The sequence below is a fragment of the Pristiophorus japonicus genome, chromosome 14 (genome assembly GCF_044704955.1).
Source record: "Pristiophorus japonicus isolate sPriJap1 chromosome 14, sPriJap1.hap1, whole genome shotgun sequence".
In the NCBI taxonomy this organism is placed as follows: Eukaryota; Metazoa; Chordata; class Chondrichthyes; family Pristiophoridae; genus Pristiophorus; species Pristiophorus japonicus.
In genome coordinates, this window is record NC_091990.1 from 167,752,022 (window position 1) to 167,776,858 (window position 24,837).

General features: G+C 48.7%; 1 protein-coding gene across 4 annotated transcripts in view; it reads left to right on the top strand.

Annotated features, from left to right (window-relative positions):
• Positions 1 to 24,837, top strand: part of myrf (myelin regulatory factor) — a 371,110-nt gene that overhangs the window by 318,366 nt on the left and 27,907 nt on the right. For all 4 annotated transcript variants that reach the window (XM_070898666.1, XM_070898668.1, XM_070898667.1 and 1 more), the window contains exons 13-22: positions 1,128 to 1,328; positions 3,479 to 3,587; positions 4,729 to 4,838; positions 6,972 to 7,132; positions 8,063 to 8,135; positions 10,711 to 10,799; positions 13,099 to 13,164; positions 15,635 to 15,729; positions 24,032 to 24,217; positions 24,330 to 24,611. In XM_070898666.1, coding sequence (XP_070754767.1) covers positions 1,128 to 1,328; positions 3,479 to 3,587; positions 4,729 to 4,838; positions 6,972 to 7,132; positions 8,063 to 8,135; positions 10,711 to 10,799; positions 13,099 to 13,164; positions 15,635 to 15,729; positions 24,032 to 24,217; positions 24,330 to 24,611 — 1,372 coding nt within the window. The remainder of the gene's footprint in view (positions 1 to 1,127; positions 1,329 to 3,478; positions 3,588 to 4,728; positions 4,839 to 6,971; positions 7,133 to 8,062; positions 8,136 to 10,710; positions 10,800 to 13,098; positions 13,165 to 15,634; positions 15,730 to 24,031; positions 24,218 to 24,329; positions 24,612 to 24,837) is intronic.

Below are 24,837 nucleotides of genomic sequence, written 5' to 3' on the forward strand. Positions count from 1 at the left end.
GGCAGTGCCGGGGGCCGGGGAGGAGAGGCTCTGTCATGTGTAGACCTGATAAATTGTGATGATAAATTCTTCTGCTTCTCTTGGCTGTATTGAAGTATTGATTCGCAGCTGTCTCCCTGCCCTCTCCTGCGTTCGGTGGATAAATGTTTGCAGCACGATAGTTACAGGATCAAAGGCCCTCCCTGGCTCTGAATGTAACTAACCCCTGCCGGCCATTGAGCCCTACCCCTGCTGACTGTGTGCCCTCACACACACACAGCTCACACTCCATTAGCCGCCCGGGCAGCAGAAATAAAGCACCCGTTTCGGAATGTTGGTGACCCGGCAATAGAATGTGTCCTTGTTGCCACGGAAACAATGTATTTTGTTTAGCAGGGGTGTAAGTAGGGCTTAAGCTGAACGAGGACGTGGGGGAGTGCCCGCTCTTGGTCAGCGATGTGCCACCGGGCCAGGGAGACCCCCGCCGGCTTGTGGTGAATGGAACGGTCCTGCCCAGGCATGTCCCCTGTCAGGTGGCAGGGTTGGTATGGTCCATCACATTTGTCCGCACCCCCCACCCCCTCCATCCCTCCCCCCGGAAGTGTTGGCTCTTGTCTGATTATGGTTCCACAGGCATTAGCCTCCCCCCCCCCCCCCCGACCCCCCGAATTTCATGTCTGAGCCCCGACAGTGAATATTGGTAGGCTATTCCACGGAGGGCCTCACAGCCTGGTCACCTGATGTCCATTGCCCGTGCCTGTTCCAGCAAGCGCCGTTTGCTGGGTGACTGGGAGCAGGGTCCTTGGCTGCCAAATCCGGGGGAACTGAGGCTAATCGTAGCATCCCAAATGTTTCCTGAGGTAAAACTCAGCGGACAGAGCACATACTGCGGGATCAAACCCAGTTCCTTCTGTCGATACAGTTAATTGTACGATCCACTAATCTCCTGGGCTATAGAAGCAGCCAATTTCAACTGGTACTTCTAAATGGTGGGGGGGGGGGGGGGGGGGGGGGGGGGCTTCGGGGGCACTGGAATCTAAAGATGTAATCAGACCAATGGAATAATAGCTCGCTTTTAAAGAAAGAATGCCGTGTGCTGCTTGGGGGTTAAACGGTGCCCGGGGTCACTCTGTCCGCATTGTCCGCAGGCTTCGAACCCCGGCCAGTTTGAGAGCGACGCGGACGTCCTGTGGCAGCGAGGTCAGCTTCCTGACACCGTCTTCCATCACGGCCGAGTGGGAATTAACACGGACCGCCCCGACGAAGCATTGGTCGTTCATGGCAACGTGAAGGTCATGGGCTCGTTAATGCACCCGTCAGACGCTCGCGCAAAGGAGAATATCCAGGAGGTGAGAGCATGGTGTTCGCCACATCTCTGCGCGTGGTTAACATCGGGCCCCCCCAGCCCGGGCAAACATCCTCCCTGCATCTACCCGGTCAAGCCCTGTAACAATTTCATTTGTTTCAGTGAGATCACCTCTCAATTCTTCTAAACTCTAGAGAATATCGGCCTAGTCTCCTCAATCTCTCCTCATCGGACAATCCCCCATCCCAGGAATCAGTCTGGTGAACCTTCATGGCACCCCCTCTAAGGCAAGTATATCCCTCTTTAGGTAAGGAGACCAAAACTGTACACAATACTCCAGGTGCGGTCTCACCAAGGCCCTGTATAATTGTGGTGGAGGAGCGGCGAGAGATCGTGGCAGCAGAAGAGGCGAGGGCCCAGGGGCAGCACGGGCCAGCCCACACTGCCGTATGCGTGTGCGCACTGGGTCTGTGCAGCAGAGCAGGTCTCCAGTTAGTCTTGGGTAACCCTTGCCACTGGACCAAGACCTCGCTCTGTCGAGCCCGTGTGGTGGCTGGTGTGCAACGGCCACCCCACGTTAAAAAAATCCACGCACAGGCATCTTCCACCCCCTCAATTGGAGTTCAGGATCTGGAACATCGGGTCCTTCATTGAAACACCTGTGAACTCATGTGGAAGCAAGTCATCCTCGTTCGAGGGACCGCCTACGATGATGATGACTGTGTAATTAAACGCGAGGGGAATTTTTATTTCTTAAGTAAAGATATGGTTAATCACATTTCTCAAGAGGATACTCAATAAGGATGAAACATTGCAATGAATGTTTGTTTTTGAGTTGCTCTGGTGTTCCTCTAACCCACTCGATCCCACATTGATCCACTCAGCGAGATTTGCTGCCTTGTCAGACACACTGAGATGTCACTACCTTACAGGCGGATGCCACACTGAGCTCCAGCAATGGGGAAGGGGCTGTCACCGGGAGAGACTGAGGACCAGAGGGTGAGTCAGCTCAGGCCACTCTCGCGCTAGTTCAAGGAGAGGTCTCCCTGCACAGAGCTGTCATGGACAAGAAAGCAAAATACAGCAGATGCCAGAAATCTGATCCGGAAACGGATACACTCAGCAGGTCAGGCAGCATCTGTGGCGAGAGGAAGGTCGGGTGAACGGTTCAGGTCGATGACAGAAGAAATAGAACTAGGAGTAGGGCATACAGCCCCTTGAGCCTGCTTCTGCCATTCAATAAGGTCATGGCTGAACTTATACATCAACTCTACCATCTACAAGATGCACTGCAGCAACTCGCCAAGGCTTCTTCGGCAGCACCTCCCAAACCCGCGACCTCTACCACCTAGAAGGACAAGGGCAGCAGGCGCATGGGAACACCATCACTTCTACGTTCCCCTCGACGGCACATACCATCCTGACTTGGCCGTATATTGCCATTCCTTCGTTTCCACTCGGTCAGAATCCTGCAACTCCCTCTCTAACAGCACTGTGGGAGCACCTTCGCCACACGGACTGCAGCGGTTCAAGAAGGCAACTCACCACCACCTTCTCAAGGGCAATTAGGGATGGGCAATAAACGCCGGTCTGGGTAGCGATCCCAATATCCCGAGAATACATTTTTTTTTAAGTTTATCAACAACTGTAAAGGAAAAGAGGTTAATATTTCAGGTGTAATCGCGTATGACGTTATACTCAAAATATTAACCCATCTTTTCTCTTTACAGATACTGATGGACCTGAGATGTATTTACAGCAGTTTTTTTGTTCTGTCATCCCTTTAGTCTAGGCTGGATGTCGACCCAGTTCCCAGAGGCGAAAGACCAGTGTCTTATCCCATCACCATCATAGGCAGTCCCTCGTGTCGAGGATGACTTGCTTCCACGCCAAAAAAAGGGATAAGTTCACAGGTGTTTCAATGAAGGACCTAATATTCCGGATCCCGAACTACATCCTGAAGGGTGGAAGATGCCTGTGCGTGGATTTTTTTAACGTGGGGTGACCGTTGCACACCAGCCACCACACGGGCTTGACAGAGCTAGGTCTTGGTCCAGTGGCAAGGATTAACCAGTTTTCCAGTGTTGTTGGACGATGAGAGGCACAGAGTGAATTTTGAGGATTTCTTGCAAAGGACTTGCTTTTTTTTTTGAGGCGATTTTGGCTTCAGCTGTGTTTTTTCTGCCGATGCAGGTCGACACCACGGAGCAGCTGAGGAGGATCACCCAGATGCGGCTGGTCCAGTATCAATACAAGCCTGAGTTCGCTGCCACAGCCGGCATTGAGAGTACGTCTGAGACAGGTACGCAGCGACAGATTGGGGAGTGGGTGGTTGCGGCGGGGGGGGGGGGGGGGGTGGGTGGTGATCACAGTACGGGTCCCACAGTTCCTCATGGAGCCGGGATACCGGGCTTGACGTTACCCAGTGGGCGGGTGAGTGACCCCAGGCCCCCTCTCACTTATTCTCTCGCGGCTGACCAACACCAGGGAGCAGGTCACACAGGCCAGGATATGAAATGCAACACTGAAGGATGAAAGGAGGCTCTTCAGGTGGGGGTGTGTTGGGGGGGAGTAAATGATGTGATGGTGTTACGTATGTAATAACTCGATAGACTGTAAACTCACTCAAGTGCAAACCTGGCTCAACTTTATTCGGGTTCAAAGTGCCCATATTACATAGTGGCTTGCTTTACATACCTGGCCCGCACACACGTGCACACAGCCCAATGACCTCTGACAGTGGCGCCCCCCCTGGTGGCTAGTAACCCCAAGCATACATACATGACAGATGGAACACACCAGTCCCCAACCTGACAGGGTCAACATTGGGCAGCTCCTTATCATCATAGGCAGTCCCTCGGGGTTGAGGATGACTTGCTTCCACACTAAAAATGAGTCCTCAGGTGACTGATAAACTCATTTTAAATGGTGGAAGATGCCTGTGCGTGGATTCTTTTAACGTGGGGTGACCGTTGCACACCAGCCAATACACGGGCTCGACAGAGCGAGGTCTTGGTCCGGTGGCAAGGGTTAACCAGGACGTCTGGAGACCAGGCTCTGCCACATGTGCCAATACATACACATAAACTCAAACATACACCGACTGTCCTCCCTCCCACAGGACCTCTCTCTACGTGGCATTCATCGTACGCAGTGTGAGCCTCGCCATCTCACTGCCTCGCCATTGGCCCGTGCTGCGCCTTCCCTTGGTCTTGCCCACGTTGCTCCACCTCTGGGCTCCTTCGTACCTCGTCCGCCCTCTCCTCTCCGCTTCCTGGCACTTTTTGACCAAGCTAAATGGAGCACAACTGTCTCGAAAATACCAGCACAATTCCCAATTCCACCTATTGCTTCAGCCAAAAATGCTGACATTTCTGCCGTGGTTTTTTAAAAATAATGTCCTTATTTTTGTGATGTTGATCCATGATGCAATTCCCCATCAGGTGTCATCGCACAAGAGGTGAAGGAAATCCTGCCGGAGGCCGTGAAGGAGTCGGGAGATGTGGTGTGCGCGAACGGAGAGACCATCGAGAACTTCCTGGTGGTTAATAAGGTAGAGTATGCCCTCTGCTGGCTGGACTGGCAATAACCAGCGATCCTGGCCCGGAAATCTCAGCCTCCCCGAGTGCGTACCGGGTGTGCACAGGGCGTGTACGGAGTGCGTACCGAGTGCGTACGGACCCGGGAAGGCATCGCAAAAGCCAGCTTTTCAGCGCACAATGCGCATGTGCTGAAAACCGGCTTTTCTGATCTGTCAAGCTGGAGCTGGAGCTCGACAGATCCTCCGCATCTCGGGAGCGAGGACACTTGCTTGGGCAAGATTGTGGGATTTACGCATATCTTGCCCAGCAAATGTCCTCAAAACTCTTGCGCCTGATAAAAGCAGTGGCATAGCCTACTGTTACAGGCGGTAAAAGTTTTAAAACACACTTAAAACATAAAAACTAAAATTTAAAAAACACATTTTATTTTTAAAAACCCTGCCCAGTACGTTAACTTTATTTTTAAGCATGATTGAAAAACTTTTTTAAAAATCGGAATTATAAAAAAATAATAATACATAAATAACTTTAATTTCAATTAATGTTAAATACACGGTGTAGTTTTTCTATTTTTTTATTAGTGTTTTGGGTGTTGGGGGCTGCTTCTCATTCATAATAATGGGACTCTAACTTAGGGAGTTCCCATTATTATGAATGAGAATATACTGTACCTTGATTGGCTGCCCAGAGCCATGTGACTGCAGCTCCCGTCCTGCGCACGACCCGCCGTGCACGTGCTGCGAAGCGCAGTCAGTGGAGGCTTTGGGACCGGGAACTCGCGTGGGCGCAGCAGGAACAGGTCGGTGCGTATGTTTTTTTTTTAGAATCGAGCCAAACGCCGGCGGGAAGGAGAAAGCGGGATTTCTGGACCAGTGTTGGGCCTGGTCCCAGCAGTCGCCATTTGCAATGCTGCCCATCTTTTAGCCAATTCGCGATGTGGAGAAGCGCTGAGAAGGCCCAGCAGAGGCTCGGTTACAGGGAGGGACACCCCCGTTTTATTTTTGTCCATGAGCCACAGGAGATCAGTTATTTGTTCTCGTATTTACGCGGATGTTACAGTCCATGGAATACTGTGGAAATCTCATCTGCGGAAGGCGGGGCAGGTTGGGTGGGCTGCATCGCGAAGGTATTGAGGCTACTTAACTTAGCTTTTTCGGGGGAGGTCTTTGCAGAACATTTTCTCAGGAGATTATATGGATCGGGGTAGAATCCGTGATATTGGCTGAGGAATCCCGGTCGAGGTCTTCCCCCGCGGGCAAACGACTGAAAAAAGGCAAAAAAGATGCGCACTTACCTGTTGTTGCTGCGCCCGCTCGAGATCACGGTCCTGAGGCCTTCACTCCCTGCGCGTCGCAGCACGTGCACGGCGGGACATCCGTAAGCTGGAGCTGGAGTCACATGGCTCAGGGCAGCCAATCACAGTACAGTATTTTCTCATTCATAATAATAGGAGCTCCGTAAGTTGGTGTTCCCATTATTATGAATGAGAAAACCCCCCCAAACACCCAAAACGCTAATAAGAAATAGAACTATACACTACATATTTAAGATTCATTTAAATTAAATTTATTAATGTCCTATTAAGAAAAAAAATGTATCCGATTTTTTAAAAACGTTTTTTTAATTGTGGTTTTAAATAAACTGACCATAGTGGGCAGAGTTTTTAACAATAAAACGTGTTTATTTAATTTTATTTAATTGTGTTTAAGTGTGTGTTAAAACACTTACACCTGTAACAGTAGGCTATGCTCCTGCTTTTATCAAGCGCAGGAGTTTTGAGGACATTAGCCGGGAAAGATATGGGTAAATCCCGCAATCTTACCCACGTCCCCGCTCCCGGTATACGGAGGATCTGTCGGGCTCCAGCTTGACAGATTGGAAAAGCCGGTTTCCAGCGCATGCGCATTGTGCGCCGAAAAACGGCTTTTCCGACGCCTTCCCGGGTCCGTAGAAACTTCGTACAGGCCCGGGACGTCGGAATTTCTGCCCCAATATGTCGGGCAGAGTACGTTTGACCCTTATTTTCTTGTGTGTTTATCTATGCACCACCGTCATACTTGTTGCAGGGTAATGCTTGCTGAGTTTAAGTTTCAGCTCTGCCTGTCACCCTCTCTATCCTCGCCCCCCTCCCTCTCCCCGTGCAGGAGCGGATTTTCATGGAGAACGTGGGGGCTGTCAAGGAACTTTGCAAGCTGACCGACAACCTCGAGACACGAATCAACGAGCTGGAGACGTGGAGCCGGAAACTGGCCAAACTGAAACGTCTGGACAGCATGAAATCGACAGTCAGTGGGGGGACACTCAGGTACCGGGCTGCAGCCAGAACATTGGTGGGTGGGGGAGGGAAGGGGTGTACACCTGCTGGGCTGACCACACAATATCATTCAGGTTTCTGTTTATCTCGATCATAATACACCGACTGGTAGGCTGGCTCCACAAGTGGACATTATCAATCATCATCATCATCATAGGCAGTCCCTCCGAATCGAGGACGACTTGCTTCCACTCTTAAAATGAGTCCTTAGGTGGCTGAACAGTCCAATACGAGAGCCACAGTCCCTGTCACAGGTGGGACAGATAGTCGTTGAGGGTAAGGATGGGTGGGACAGGTTTGCCGCACGCTCCTTCCGCTGCCTGCGCTTGGTTTCTGCATGCTCTCGGCGATGAGACTCGAGGTGCTCAGCGCCCTCCCGGATGCACTTCCTCCACTTAGGGCGGTCTTTGGCCAGGGACTCCCAGGTGTCGGTGGGGATGTTGCATTTTTATCAGGGAGGCTTTGAGGGTGTCCTTGTAACGTTTCCTTGTTTGGCTCGTTTGCCGTGAAGGAGTTCCGAGTAGAGCGCTTGCTTTGGGAATCTCGTGTCTGGCACGTGGACAATGTGGCCCGCCCAGCAGAGCTGATCAAGTGTGGCCAGTGCTTCAATGCTGGGGATGTTGGCCTGGTCGAGGACGCTAACGTTGGTGCGTCTGTCCTCCCAGGGGATTTGTAGGATCTTGTGGAGACATCGTTTCCTCCAGCACGCTCTGCTCTGGCCGGCTGCAATGGAATGCGTGGGGAACTTTGGTCACAGAATAGGCCTCAGGCTTTCACAGCCAGTTACACAGGGAGCCAGGCCCTCGATGCACTCCAGCACAATCGGCGCCAGTTATCAGCTTATCGGCCTCCCTGTGTTCATTGCAGAAGAGTACACCTCTGTGAGCTGTGCACTTTACAAACACTTCTGTTTACTTACAGCCAGACCGGCAGCCATTTCAGTCGGGCAGGAAGTGGGCCGCATAAGAAAAGGCACCCAAAGGTTGGCAATAAGGTATGGATCCATCAGAACGCTAAGGATTTAAATGTTATCAGTCTGTCGGACTTCATCTCTCCCTTAATCTCTCTACATTTTAATATGTCCCTATATTTGTGTTTGTGTCCATTCGAATCCCACCATGGCAGTACAGGAATGAGAATTTGAATTCAGTTTAAAAATCTGGAAATTAAAAACTGGCATCAGTGAAAGCTTGTCAGATTGTCATTAAAAACCCAACCGGTTCACCGATGTCCTTCAGGGAAGGATATCTGCCATGCTGACCCATTCTGGCCTATATGTGACACCAGTCACACACCAGCTCTTAACTGCCCTCCAAAGTGGCCCAAGAAGCCACTCAGTCACATTAAGCAGGGCAATTAAAGATGGGCAATAAATGCCAGCCTTGTCAGTGACGCCCGCATCTTGAGAATGTATTTTTAAAAAGCAGACTCTGTTTCTCTTGCAACTCGTTCTCTATATCTCAGTCTCCCTCCGTTGTTCTGTACCTCTATCTCTATCTCCATTGAATAAATATCTCTTGATCTATTTCTGTTTAGTTCTATCTAACCCACAAATTATTTCTGATTCAGAATCCATTCTGAGGTTAAATGACACATTTCATGACAACATGAGCAGGAGTAGGCCATACAGCCCCTCGAGCCTGCTCCGCCATTCAATAAGATCATGGCTGATCCGATCATGGACTCAGCTCCACTTCCCCACCCGCTCCCCATAACCCCTTATCATTTAAGAAACTGTCTATCTCTGTCTTAACTTTATTCAATATCCCAGCTTCCACAGCTCTCTGAGGCAGCGAATTCCACAGATTTACAACCCTCTGAGAGAAGAAATTTCTCCTCGTCTCAGTTTTAAATGGGCGGCCCCTTATCCTAAGATCATGCCCTCTAGTTCTAGTCTCCCCATCAGTGGAAACATCCTCTCTGCATCCACCTTGTGAAGCCCCCTCATAATCTTATACTTTTCGATAAGATCACCTCTCATTCTGCTTCACAAACGGGAAATAAACTCAAAAATAACCAGACCAGACTATATTGTGGCTGATGAGCAGACGTTCTGGGGCTTAGCTTAGATTGACCATAAGTTCCATTGTCGTGCTTGAGTTCTTTCCTGATTTAATGGCACTGTGTAGACTGCCCCCTGCAGGCTCCGTGAGTAAATGCACTACCTGGTGCGGCTACACAGGGTCAGAGGGTCCCAGCTTTTTGATTTCTGGTCTCTGTTGCGTTAGATGACCTCAGCAGTTTGCGCGATTTACCCTCGGAGCCCTAGCCCTGAGAAAGGGAAATAAAATTGAGCCAAGATTTAATATTGTGTGACCCCCCCCCACCAGCTCAAAAACATGTGTGGGCATCAGATGGACACCTATTTGGCTCAGCTGTGTCACCATCCAGTCGAAATAGTCTGACGATGCTCAGTGTCTCGGTTTACACATGAAAATGGAGATTTGGGAGAAGTACTGGTGTGTGATTGGTGCCTGAGAAAGCTATGCTGCAGCAGAATCAACGCCTTCAACTAGACTGATCCCTGGGAAGAGAGGGTTGTCCTATGAGGAGAGATTGAGTAGATTGGGCCTATCTATACTCTCTGGAGTTTAGCAGAATGAGAGGTGATCTCATTGAAACGTACAAGATTCTGAGGGAGATTGACAGGGTAGATAATGAGGGGATGTTTTCCCCGGGCTGGAGAGTCTAGAACCAGGGGGTCATAGTCTTAGGATAAGGGGTCGGCCATTGAAGACTGAGATGAGGAGAAATTTCTTCACTCAGAGGGTGGTGAATCTTTGGAATTCTCTGCCCCAGAAGGCTGTTGATGCTGAATCGTTGAGAGGGGACCTCATAGAAACATATAAAATTCTGACGGGATTGGACAGGTTAGATGCAGGAAGAATGTTTCCGATGTTGGGGAAGTCCAGAATCAGGGGTCACAGTCTAAGGATAAGGGGTAAGCCATTTAGGACCGAGATGAGGAGAAACTTCTTCACTCAGAGAATTGTGAACCTGTGGAATTCGCTACCACAGAAAGTTGTTGAGGTCAGTTCGTTCGATATATTCAAAAGGGAGTTAGATGTGACCCTTACGGCTAAAGGGATCAAGGGATATGGAGAGAAAGCAGGAATGGGGTACTGAAGTTGCAAAAATGATCAGCCATGATCATATTGAATGGTGGTGCAGGCTCGAAGGGCCGAATGGCCTACTCCTGCACCTATTTTCTATGTTTCTATATTCAAGGCTGAGATCGATATTGTTGGATTCTAAGGGAATCGTGGGATATGGGGATCGGGCAGGAAAGTGGAGTTGAGGTAGAAGATCAGCCATGATCTTATTGAATGGCAGAGCGGGCTCGAGGGGCCGAATGGCCGACTCGTGTTCCTATTTCTTCTGTTCAACGGAGATGAGAAAGAAAATTGGAATAAAGTTTCCAGGGGCCAGAATCTCTCATGTTAGGGCCACAGTCTTGTTTGACACCAGCTCTATAACTTTTCAAATAGTCTGCAATTATAATTCAAGTGCAAGTATCCTGCAACACAGGCAATCTCTCGAAGATAACACTTGTGTGTCTCCATCCCCAGGCTCATTCTAACCCAACAGAACAGAATTGTCTCAGCCAGAGGTTCCTCCAGGGCACCATCATAGCTCTCGTTATAATCATGGCGTTCAGGTAAGCAGTAAGGCTTCGCACATTCAGCCTGGCACTTGCAATGTTCAGGTCTAAGTATAAGGTGGATGAATGCCTTGATAATGTATCCTGCAACATTCCAGTACCGAGAAGAGCCTTGTGCAATCACTGAGAATATGTATGTTTCCAACACTGTCCAGTTCTGGCTGACTGTAAGACCATGTCCCAATCCCATGCACACACAGTCTCAGTTGTATTACACAGTGATATATTTCACCAATCAAAAAACACACACCCTACCCCAATTAAACATCACCCCATGATATCCCACAGGCTCCCATATTCCAATCCTGATATCCTGCAGTGTCCCACACCCCAGAACCTGATATCCCACAGGCTCTCACCCAGTCCCGATATCCCACAAGGTCATGCATCCCAGTCCTGATATCCCACAGGCTCCCACATCCCAGTCCTGATATCCCACAGGGTCACACATCCCAGTCCTGATATCCCACTAGGTCATACATCCCAGTCCTTATATACCACAGGCTCCCACATCCCAGTCCTGATATCCCACAGGGTCACACATCCCAGTCCTGATATCCCACAAGGTCATGCATCCCAGTCCTTATATACCACAGGCTCCCACATCCCAGTCCTGATATCCCACAGGCTCCCACATCCCAGTCCTGATATCCCACAGGGTCACACATTCCAGTCCTGATATCCCACAGGCTCCCACATCCCAGTCCTGATATCCCACAGGGTCACACATCCCAGTCCTGATATCCCACAGGGTCACACATCCCAGTCCTGATATCCCACAGGCTCCCACATCCCAGTCCTGATATCCCACAGGGTCACACATCCCAGTCCTGATATCCCACTAGGTCATACACCCCAGTCCTTATATACCACAGGCTCCCACATCCCAGTCCTGATATCCCACAAGGTCATGCATCCCAGTCCTTATATACCACAGGCTCCCACATCCCAGTCCTGATATCCCACAGGCTCCCACATCCCAGTCCTGATATCCCACAGGCTCCCACATCCCAGTCCTGATATCCCACAGGGTCACACATCCCAGTTTACAATTTGAATGTCCTACGTAGTAACTCAGTGCTAGCTATCCAATGCTAACTCCTTCAGAGGAGACCAGAAGCTTGGGGAGGGGAAATTCATGCATCTATGTAATAGCCACAATTTTAATCTTTTACATTTTTTTGGCAGCATCAAACTCAGTTTTATAGGGGAGGGGTAAATCTTTTCCCCTTTTACTTGGCCCTAGTAACATGGACAGCAAGTGGTTCATTATCAGGGAATGGCCAATTCCTGTGCACATTTACATCCCAACAGTCTGATTGTTGCTTCATCTCTGATTGGGCCGTACAGTGACAGTCTGTATTGCTATGTTGACGAAGCCCCATTATCTGGTGCAACATCTCCCACCCTTGGTGTTGAGTCCTGTCAGAGGGCAGTTACCGAATATGTGCCAAGTCCTGCCCTTTGGTGGGTGGTTGCATCCACCGAGACTTCCCAAAATCATGTGCTAGGTACGCTGAACAGCTGTTGGGATTTGGGGGTGGGGGGGAGATGTGGGAGGGGGGAGTGGGAGGTGTGGGTGGGGGAGCGGGAGAGGGATGTGGGAGGGGGAGGGGTATGTGGGTGAGGGGTGTGGCGGAGGGTGGGGGAGGGGGATGTGGGAGGGGAGGAGGAGGTGAGGGAGATGTGGGAGGGGGAGCGGGGGGGGGATGTGGGTGGGGGAGGGGAATGTGGGTAGGAGGTGGGGGAGGGGGAGGGGGTGTGGGAGGGGGGAGGGAAGGGGGGTGGGGAGGAAGTTGTGGGTGGGTGGGGATGTGGGGGGGTGGGGGAGGGGGATGTGGGAGGGGAATTGGGGGGGGAGGGGAGGGGCAGGGGGATGTGTGAGGGGGGGAGGGGAGGGGGAGCAGGAGGGGGATGTGGGGGGGAGGGGGAGGGAACGGGGAGGGGCATGTGTGAGGGGGGGAGGGGAGGGGGAGCGTGAGGGCATTTTTGTTGCCTCTGTCTGGGCCACATTTGAAGCTTAGTTCCAGAAGTGAAATGTCGGTGTTTAACTCACTGTCACATTCACTCCAACGTGATCGAGCATCAGCTTGTCCTGTTCACCTATCGAGTAAAAAATGTTGCTTCCAAAATAAAATAATTTGCATTGCCATTTTGTGAAAGCTATAAATACTGGTCTGTTGAGTAATCTTGAAACATGCTTGAGACCTCCCGGTGCAATAGTAATGAACTTTAACCCAGAGTAAGTCTGCCCTAAGTTGAGATGGAACTAAACTGGTGTATTTTTGCTCCTCAGTGTAATATCCATGTCCACCCTCTACGTGCTGAACTTGCGCAATGACGATGGGGCAGATGCGGACAGGTAGGGGGATGGAACTTTGAGTCTCCAGAGCAGTGAGATGTCTTTGGACTCTCTCGTGTCAGGAAATGCCTGAGCAGAACGACCTAGAGAGACCAAGATGTTTGTTGCCTTTTGTGGATCCATGATGTGTTTCATGGAAATCAAGTTGAAGTCCTGATCAACTCAAGGTCTTTAACCTTGGTACTGATATGGGACAATGGATGATGTCATTTTTGCCCTACTAGTTTCAAACATGGGTCCATCTTGACCATCTCTTAGATCCAATTCTCTGAATGAAGAAGTTTCTCCTCATCTCGGTCCTAAATGGCTTACCCCTTATCCTTAGATTGTGACCCCTGGTTCTGGACTTCCCCAACATCGGTAACATTCTTCCTGCATCTAACCTGTCCAGTCCCGTCAGAATTTTATATGTTTCTATGGGACCCCCTCTCATTCTTCTAAATCATGGCTGATCTGTATCCTAACATCATCCACCTTGGCGAGCAAAAATCTATTGATCTCAAAATGATTAATTGAGCGAGCATCTACTGCTTTTAGTGGGAGAGAGTTCCACACTGCTCCCACCCTTTGTGTGAAGAAGTGTTTCCTAACTTCTCTCCTGAATGGCCTGGCTCTGATTTTAGGGTTATGTCCCTTTGTCCTCGACTCCCACACTAGCGGAGAAAGTTTCTCGCTATCTACCCTATAGAAGCTTGAAAATCCTAAAATCTCAATCAAGTCACCCCAGAACCTTCTAATTTCCAGGGAATACAAACCTAGATTATGTAATCTCTGCTCATAATCTTCACCCAGAGAATTGTGAACCTGTGGAATTCTCTACCGCAGAAAGTTGTTGAGGCCAGTTCGTTAGATACATTCAAAAGGGAGTTAGATGTGGCCCTTGGGGCTAAAGGGATCAAGGGGTATGGAGACAAAGCAGGAATGGGGTACTGAAGTTGCATGATCAGCCATGATCATATTGAATGGTGGTGCAGGCTCGAAGGGCCGAATGGCCCACTCCTGCACCTATTTTCTATGTTTCTATGTTTCTATCTCATTGAATGGCGAAAAAGGCTGAAGGAGCTGATTGGCCTTCTCCTGTTCCTAAGTTCCTATGTACATTCTAGGTATGTCGGTACCTGGAATCTATAACTGCACCTTTCCTTTTCCGGATCTGCTTTATTTATCTGTTTCTGATTTGTAAAGCTGTCACTATGGGAAATCACTGACGCAGCAGGTGTGATTGTGATCTCATTCAGCATAAAGTGGGCTCGAGTTTGGAGTCGGTCACACTGAATGTGAAGTGGGTTTTTTTTAATATGTGACAGCTCTGAGTCAGAAAGTTGTCGGTTCAAGTCCCACTCCAGGGCTTGAGCACATAATCTAGGCTGACACTCGAGTGCAGTACTAAGGGAGTGCCGCACTGTCGGCAGTGCTTTTCTTTGAATGAGATGTTAAACCGAGGCCCTGTGGGTTCAGGTGGATCTTGAAAGATACCATGGAAGTATCTGAAGAATAGAGAGCTCTCCTGGTGTCCTGGCTAACATGTCCTCAGCGACAAACACCACCAAAAACAGACATACCGCTGATTTTGTCAATGTATGCAGAATCACTGCTGTGTTATTCTGTCTAACAGTCACTCCACTTCAGCATCATTCATTAGATGTGGAGAATTGAGAAGCTAGTATATAAATATAAGTCTTTCTTGTTGCTTTAAAATCCTACCTAAGATGGTCAACAAGAAAGAAAGCAAAACTCTATGTAGATGGGCTCCCTCTCCACATAAGAGGATTAATCTCAGTCACATATCCAACTTGTCCCATGGTGCCACCTGCCCCTCCCCCACGTGAGCACAGTGTCACTGCCCTTCACATGAGGGCAGTTGTCTTTGGGATACTTTGAAGGGACCTTCGTTCGGGTCAGCTGTGGGTTTGGTAAATGGAGTTATGGGCTTCCAGTGTCGCTTCACCTCACCAACCAGAGCAGTGGAAGTGAGTGAAATAACTATAGAACATAAGAACATAAGAAATAGGAGCAGGAGTAGGCCATAAGGCCCCTCGATCCTGCTCCGCCATTTAATACGATCATGGCTGATCTGATCATGGACTCAGCTCCACTTCCCCACCCGCTCCCCATAACCCCTTACCCCCTTATCGTTTAAGAAACTGCCTATTTCTGTCTTAAATTTATTCAGTGTCCCAGCTTCCACAGCTCTCTGAGGCAGCGAATTCCACAGATTTACAACCCTCTGAGAGAAGAAATTTCTCCTCATCTGTTTTAAATGGGCGGCCCCTTATACTAAGATACTGGAAACCCTCGACTCCCACTGAGTTCCCATTGTCCGTGAGAATTCTCTCGATAATCAAGGACACAGATAATGGAAGTGCAGCTAGTTGAGGCTCCTCTACAAAAGGTTTCGCCAGGTTATTTAGTTTAATCATCCAAAATTATGATAAATGTTGTATAATTATTCTTTTTTTTTGATGTATAGACCACTTGCAAATGACAACCCAGACACAACGTCGACAGAAAATCATTGGCTGACGCCTCTAATTGCACACGGCACAATTTCAGCTCAGCAGCCAGGTAGGTTAACCCAGCTGGACACCAACTGGAGCTGAGGCTGGGACTGGGGAATGGGACACGATATTACCGAGGGTCTGAATGCACATTCCTAGAGCCAGGAACCTGTATCGGGAACTTGTGGGCATTCTCCCGATAACTTTTTGTTTGGTAAACTTATTGACCGAAAATCATGCCTATGATTTCCCGACATGTGAGCAAGGCTTCCTGCTCTAAGCACGCAGTTGGAAAGTTGACTTATAGATATCTATAACATCTTGAAAGTCTTGGGTCTAGTGCGCTCACTCGGTTTATTAAACTTCCTGCGTCACAATTCTAGCACATCAGGGTGAGGGGGCTGATTTTGTACTGTAATGGTGCACAATAAAGGGTGAATGAGCCTGTAAGTACACCACCTCCAGTGCGCCAGTGCAGCCTTCGGTCGCCTCAGGAAGAGAATATTTGAAGACCAGCGCCTCAAATCTGGCACCAAGCTTATGGCTTACAGCGCTGTAGTGATACCCGCCCTCCTGTATGGCTCAGAGACATGGACTATGTACAGCAGACATCTCAAATTGCTGGAGATATACCATCAACACTGACTCCGCAAGATCCTGCAAATCCACTGGGAGGACAGACGCACCAATGTCAGTGTTCTCACTCAGGCCAACATCCCCAGCATCGAAGCACTGACCACACTCGACCAGCTCCGCATTGTCTGCATGCCTGACACAAGACTCCCAAAGCAAGCGCTCTACTCGGAACTCCTACACGGCAAGCGAGCCCCAGGTGGACAGAGGAAACGTTACAGGGACACCCTCAAAGCCTTCCTGATAAAGTGCAACATCCCCACCGACACCTGGGAGTCCCAGGCCAAAGACCGCCCTAAGTGAAGGAAGAGCATCCGGGAGGGCGCTGAGCACCTCGAGTCTCGGCGCCGAGAGCATGCAGAAAGCAAGCGCAGGCAGCGGAAGGAGCGTGCGGCAAACCAGTCCCACCCTCCCTTACCTTCAACGACGATCTGTCCCCACCTATGACAGAGACTGTAATTCCCATATTGGACTGTACAGTCAGCTGAGAACTCACTTTTAGAGTGGAAGCAAGTCTTCCTCGATTTCGAGGGACTGCCTGTGATGCTGATGTTTACATTGAAAAAAGTCAAATCTGGGTGTAGCACCTCGAAGTGATTTTCAACTAAGAAGTCCTTCCTACGTTTGCCATTAAACTTACCTTGTAAACTTCACAATGCTAGCTCACCCAGCTCCATCTGCAGTGTAAAGTATTTAGGTTGACACCAACGTTATTTCAAGGTTTTGTGCCATTTTATGTCATTTCATTAAAGATGTGTTCAGGGAATGCTTGCCTTCAGGCTACAGTTCCCTGCATTAGCTCCCTGCTCAGGTCTCAAGTCAGCTTGCCATGTCTCAACTGCCTACTCTCACTGCATGTCCACCCTTGCTGCCATGGCTCAGGCCTCTCTGTCTCTGCCACCCTCACTGCCTACTGGGATGGGTGGGCCTTGCCTGCCCATCCGAGCTTTCCCACCAAGTCTTGGCCCACCCATCCCAGTCCCAGTCCCCAGTCCCAGCCGCAGCCCCCAGTCCTAGTCTTCTCCCTTCACTGCTTGCCTTGCATTGAGCTGGGAACTATATTTTAAAGCATCCATGGTGCTATGTTGAACTTATAGGGCTAGACTTTCCATTATTGTGTGGATCGCCCAAAAGATGGGCGTTATTTCCAGCGTTGCTGTTTATTATGGGGATTGAGATCGCCGGATTATCGTCCATTTTTAAAACCCCAGCTTTCCACTTTATAAGATGGGCGTTACCAGGAGCGATGTGACGTGGGCGGTATACCTCGTCTCAGCGTTAAAATGGATGTTAAGTGGGCGGGTAGCGATGCACAAAATAATGGAAAGACCAGCCTATAGTGCTGTAAGCACCTTCGAAACAAATTGCCAGTTTCTGGGCTTAATGTTGGGGGAATTGGCTTTGTTCAGGATCCGTTGGCCGAATCCGGGTGGGAAAATTGGGTGGAGAAAAAGGGCAGCATGGAAGGAGAGGAAGAGAGGAGAGCCAGAGTTATTTAGGGAGTTGGATCAGGGCAGGGATACCTGGGTGGGAAGGGGTGGGGATACAGGGCTGAGGAGCAGCACAGAGGATAGGATGTGATGGGAAAGGATAAAAGGGTCGAGGGGATGGGAGAGAAAAGGAATGGAGGAGAGGAGGGCAAAGATAGATGCTGAAGGGTGGAGCGGGCCTTTGGCCTGTGAGTGTCCACCCTTCAGGTCAGCAAATAGGGGTTGAACAGGTTGGGGATGTGATAACAGAGCAAAAGGGTGAAGAGGATACCTGGAACCTGCAGGAAGTTCAAAGGGGAAGGGATACGGAAAACAACGGGAATGAAGGTGTCATGGGCGGGGAGGGCAGGGAGGGAGGACGTCGGAAGACGAAGGAGTAGGGAATATAGAAGCAACGGTACTCGTCCCTCTCACAACTCCTTGTTGCAATCACTTTAGTTTGACTTCTTCCCTTCTGACAGCATCAAGATTGCCCCAGCCAAAGCGGAATAATGTCCTCCGTGACTGACATTATTCATAGGCACTGAGCTAGTTTCCACATACACCCAGCTCTACCTCCCCACTGCTTCCCTCAACAGCGGTGATCAATGTTTGTCAGGCTGCGTGTCTTGATACCATTCATGAGAACAGAAAAAATAGGAGCAGGAGTAGGCCATACGGCCCCTCGAGCCTGCTCCGCCATTCAATACGATCATAGCTGATCCGATCATCCACTTCCCTGTCCGCTCCCCATAACCCCTTAATCCCTTATCGTTTAAGAAACTGTCTATCTCTGTCTTCAATGTGTTCAATGTCCCAGCTTCCACAGCTCTCTGAGGCAACGAATTCCACAGAATTACAACCCTCTGAGAGAAGAAATTTCTCCTCATCTCAGTTTTAAATGGGCGGCCCCTTATTCTAAAATTATGCCCCCTAGTTCTAGTCTCCCCCGTCAGTGGAAACATCCTCTCTGCATCCACCTTGTCGAGCCCCCTCATAATCTTATACCTTTCGATACGATCACCTCTCATTCTTCTGAATTCCAATGAGTAGAGGCCCAACCTACTTAACCTTTCCTCATAAGTCAACCCCCTCATCCCCGGAATTCGATGAACAGCATCCTCCAACTCAACTTCAGGCAGATGGAAACCACTGCTCTTGGTCTATAGAGCCTAATATATACAGGTTATTATATCTAGGCTATATACAGCCTGTGAAACCTTAGCATTGCTGAAGGAGTAAGGGAAAACGGAAGCGACAAGGAGAGGGAATGATAAAGATGCTTCCGACGCCTGCAAGTCACAATGTCCCCACACCCATTGCCGGATGTGCGGCTTGAAGCCCTCGGCAATGTCCTTTCTCCACTGTGCCACACCAACCACTACTCGACACACAAAACGAAAGACAGGGAGAAGCAGGAGAGAGAGAGAGAGAAGCAAAAAGAAGAGATACTGGGATTCAGCTCCTCAAACCTTCCCTCAGCCCCTTCCCAATAATTCATTTTAAACATGTGTGAGAACAGCGCCCCCTACTGCACGATTGTCAGCTGTGTGCATTTCCCACACCAGCTATCCTGTGGTCTCTCTGAGCACCATTGCCAGCTTAGTGCCAATCGGTGCCCCAACAATCGGAAGGTTTCTGCTCTGATGTGACTGCCTCAAACACTTCACAAAAATACTTGTATCCAACAGACAGAGGAGACATTTGCCTCTAACTGGGCTGGATTTAAATTCAGTTGGATGGCAAAGGATAGCTTACAGAAACATAGAAAATAGGTGCAGGAGTAGGACATTCGGCCCTTCGAGCCTGCACCGCCATTCAATAAGATCATGGCTGATCATTCACCTCAGTACCCCTTTCCTGCTTTCTCTCCCATACCCCTTGATCCCTTTAGCCGTAAGGGCCATATCTAACTCCCTCTTGAATATATCCAATGAACTGGCATCAACAACTCTCTGCGGTAGGGAATTCCACAGATTAACAACTCTCTGAGTGAAGAAGTTTCTCCGCATCTCGGTCCTAAATGGCTTACCCCTTATCCTTAGACTATGTCCCCTGATTCTGGACTTCCCCAACATCGGGAACATTCTTCCTGCATCTAACCTGTCCAGTCCAGTCAGAATTTTATATGTTTCTATGATCCTCTCATCCTTCTAAACTCCAGTGAATACAGGCCCAGTCGTTCCAGTCTCTCCTCATATGTCAGTCCTGCCATCCCGGGAATCAGTCTGGTGAACCTTCGCTACACTCCCTCAATAGCAAGAATGCCCTTCCGCAGATTAGGAGACTAAAACTGAACACAATATTCCAGGTGAGGCCTCACCAAGGCCCTGTACAGCTGCAGTAAGACCTCCCTGCTCCCATACTCAAATCCCCTAGCTATGAAGGCCAACATACCATATGCCTTCTTCACCGCCTGCTGTACCTGCATACCAACTTTCAATGACTGATGTACCATGACACCCAGGTCTCGTTGCACCTTCCCTTTTCCTAATCTGCCGCCATTCAGATAATATTCTGCCTCCCTGTTTTTGCCACCAAAGTGGATAACCTCACATTTATCCACATTATACTGCATCTGTCACACATTTGCCCACTCACCTAACCTGTCCAAGTCACCCTGCAGCCTTTTAGCGTCCTCTTCACAGCTCACACCACCACCCAGCTTAGTGTCATCTGCAAACTTGGAGATATTACACTCAATTCCCTCATCCAAAACAATAATATATATTGTAAATAGCTGGGGTCCCAGCACTGAGCCCTGCAGGACTACACTAGTCACTGCCTGCCATTCTGAAAAGGACCCGTTTATCCTGACTCTCTGCTTCCTGTCTGCCAACCAGTTTTCTATCCACGTCAGTACATTACCCCCAATACCATGTGCTTTAATTTTGCACACCAATCTCTTGTGTGAGACCTTGTCAAAAGCCTTTTGGAAGTCCATATACACCACATCCACTGGTTCTCCCTTGTCCACTCTACCAATTACATCCTCAAAAAATTCTAGAAGATTTGTCAAGCAGGATTTCCCTTTCATAAATCCATGCTGACTTGGACCGATCCCGTCACTGCTTTCCAAATGTGCTGCTATTTCATCTTTAATAATTGATTCCAACATTTTTCCCACTACTGATGTCAGGCTAACCGGTCTATAATTACCCATTTCTCTCTCCCTCCTTTCATAAAAAGTGGTGTTAGATTAGTTACCCTCCAGTCCATAGGAATCGATCCAGATTCGATAGACTGTTGGAAAATGATCACCAATGCATCCACTATTTCGAGGGCTACTTCCTTAATTACTCTGGGATGCAGACTATCAGGCCCCGGGGATTTATCAGCCTTCAATCCCATCAATTTCCCTAACACAATTTCCTGCCTAATAAGGATTTCCTTCAGTTCCTCCTTCTCACTAGACCCTTGGTCCCCTAGTATTTCTGGAAGGTTATTTGTGTCTTCCTTCGTGAAGACAGACCAAACTATTTGTTTAACTGGTCCACCATTTCTTTGTTCCCCATTTATAAATTCACCTGAATCTGACTGCAAGGTCATAGGTTTGTTTTCAATAATCTTTTTCTCTTCACATATCTATAGAAGCTTTTGCAGTCAGTTTTTATGTTCCCAGCAAGCTTCCTCTCATACTCTATTTTCCCCCTCCTAATTAAACCCTTTGTCCTCCTCTGCTGTATTACAAAATTCTCCCAGTCCTCAGGTTTGCTGCTTTTTCTGGCCAATTTATATGCCTCTTCCTTGGATTTAACACTGTCCTTAATTTCCCTTGTTAGCCACGGTGGAGCCACCTTCCCCGTTTTATTTTTACTCCAGACAGGGATGTACAATTGTTGAAGTTCATCCATGTGATCTTTAAATGTTTGCCATTGCCTATCCACCGTTAACCCTTTAAGTATCACTCGCCAGTCTATTCTAGCCAATTCACGTCTCATACCATCGAAGTTACCTTTCCTTAAGTTCAGGACCCTAGTCTCTGAATTAACTGTGCCACTCTCCATCTTGATAAAGAATTCTACCATATTATAGTCACTCTTCCCCAAAGGGCCTCGCACAACAAAATTGTTAATTAGTCCTTTCTCATTACACATCACCCAGTCTAGGATAGCCAGCCCTCTAGTTGGTTCCTTGACATATTGGTCTAGAAAACCATCCCTAATACACTCCAGGAAATCCTCCTCCACCGCATTGCTACCAGTTTGGTTAGCCCAATCAATATGTAGATTAAAGCCGCCCATGATAACTGCTGTACCTTTATTGCACACATCCCTAATTTCTTATTTGATGCTGTCCCCATCCTCATTACTACTGTTTGGTGGTCTGTATACAACTCCCACTAACGTTTTCTGCCCTTTGGTATTCCGTAGCTCCACCCATACTGATTCCACACTACTATTGCATTAATTTCCTCTTTAACCAGCAACGCCACCCAGAGTCCTTTTCCTTCTGTCTAGCCTTCCTAAATGTTGAATACCCCTGGATGTGGAGTTCCCCGCCTTGGTCACCCTGGAGCCATGTCTCCGTGATGCCAATTACATCATATCCGCTAACTGCTATCTGTGCAGTTAATTTGTCCACCTTATTCCGAATATTCCTCGCATTGAGGCACAGAGCTTTCAGGCTTGTCTTTTTAATACACTTTGCCCCTTTAGAATTTTGCTGTAATGTGGCCTTTTTTGATTTTTGCCTTGGGTTTCTCTGCCCTCCACTTTTACTTTTCTTCTTTCTATCTTTTGCTTCTGCCCCCATTCTACTTCCCTCTGTCTCCCTGCATAGGTTCCCATCCTTCTGCCATATTAGTTTGACCCCTCCCCAACAGCCCTCGGACATTGGTTCCGGTCCTGCCCAGGTGCAGACCTCCAGTTTGTACTGGTCCCACCTCCCCCAGAACCGGTTCCAATGCCCCAGGAATTTGAATCCCTCCCTGCTGCACCACTCCTCAAGCCACGTATTCATCTGAGCTATCCTGCGATTCCTACTCTGACTAGCACGTGGCACTGGTAGCAATCCTGAGATTACTACTTTTGAGGTCCTACTTTTTAATTTAGCTCCTAGCTCCCTAAATTCGTCTTGTAGGACCTCATCCCATTTTTTACCTATATGCACCACGACACCTGGCTGTTCACCCTCCCTCTTCAAAATGTCCTGCACCCGCTCCGAGACATCCTTGACCCTTGCACCAGGGAGGCAACATACCATCCTGGAGTCTCGGTTGCTGCCGCAGAAACGTCTATCTATTCCCCTTACAATAGAATTGCGTTCGCTCCTCCCCTCCATCCTTGTACAGGTATTACTTGGAACTCCTTCATGGCAAATGAGCCAAAGGTGGGCAGAGGAAACGTTTCAAGGACACCCGCAAAGCCTCATTGATAAAGTGCGACATCCCCACTGACACCTGGGAGTCCCTGGCCAAAGACCGCCCTAAGTGGAGGAAGTGCATCCGGGAGGGCGCTGAGCACCTCGAGTCTCGTTGCCGAGAGCATGCAGAAACCAAACGCAGGCAGCGGAAAGAGTGTGCGGCAAACCAGTCCCACCCTCCCCTTCCCTCAAAGACTATCTGTCCCACCTGTGACACAATCTGTGGTTCTCGTATTGGACTGTTCAGCCACCTAAGGACTCATTTTAAGAGTGGAAGCAAGTCTTCCTCAATTCCGAGGGACTGCCTATGATGATGACAATGATATCAGGTCCAGGTACAGATACAGGAGCTGACATTGAGACATACATGGGCTGCACTAATTGACAGGATTGAATCATTTCTGTTTACCAGATGTGTACTGTGCAGGAACTGACACTGAACACACACAAGCTGTACAGTCATCGGCAGCTGTGAATCGATTCCTTTTACTTAGTTTGCATAATATGTGTAAAGTCCTTACACAATACCACAAATCCACACGAGGCACATTCTATGGTTAAGGTCACTCTGTGACCTGAACCTTTCTTCACAGGACCAAGAAGTGATGACCCTGCGTGGGACCTCCCTTTATATACCTGGATGACCAGGTGAGGAGTATCTCCCACAAGTTCACCCCCTGTGGTCAATGTGTGCATTTCTCAAGTATATACAGTATTGCATGTTGTTACATGAAGGTTACATACATGATAATTTGGAGAAATACTTGGATTTCTGTCTCTCTGAAAGACACTAGCATGTTACAATTTCATATTTCTAATAGTTGGGATTATATTAATAGAGTTTTAGTCATTGCTAAACTTGCATTATTTTTTACGTTGCAAACACTTTCTTTCTATTTGCAGTTGGTATGCCTTCACCTGCTTCTCCTGTGTCCCATTCCCTTCGTCCACTTAGTATCTGCTACACCTCTCCATGTGAAGTACTGTGCTGCCCCCTTAACTCTACAAATCCACCCGCCAATAGCATCTTGCCAGTGACTACCATCCCATTGACCCCTTCTTCAACTAGCACTAACCATTCCACTGCTGGTAAGTGTAGATGCCTTTCCCTCTTCAGCAATACGTACCTCAGTTTCTTTTGTGTGATGTACGCTGAAAAGAAACACTGCTGTTCTCTGTTTAATATTCTTGGTGATTCCAGATCAAACTGGCACATCCTCCACCAGCAACATCAAAGCCAAATCTTCAGTCAATGAGAATCAAAACGGCTACAATGGCAGGCAGACATCTCCCAGGGATGGGGTTAGTGCCTCTGGATCCGGCTCAAACAATTACAGCCCTCCGCCACCGCAGATCACCAACATCCACGGCAAATCAAAGTTTCCTCCTCGCTATGCCAGTACGCAGAATAAACTGCCCAATCTGCGGACACGCAGACAAAGAAGCACCGGGCAAATGGACCCAACCGACGGCAACACAGACAGTGAGTTCTAGCCGTGTTGATGCAGTTTACTCCCGGCTATTTCTGAAATACTTGACACTGGTGTACATTAGGGGAGACGGTATTTGTCGCAGAACAAACAACTGACTGCTGTCAGTTTTGTGTAAGGCTGAGGGGCGATCTAATTGAGGTCTTTAAAATTATGAAAAGTTTTGATAGAGAAGACACAGAGAGAATGTTTCCACTAGTGGGGGAAGAGCAAAACTAG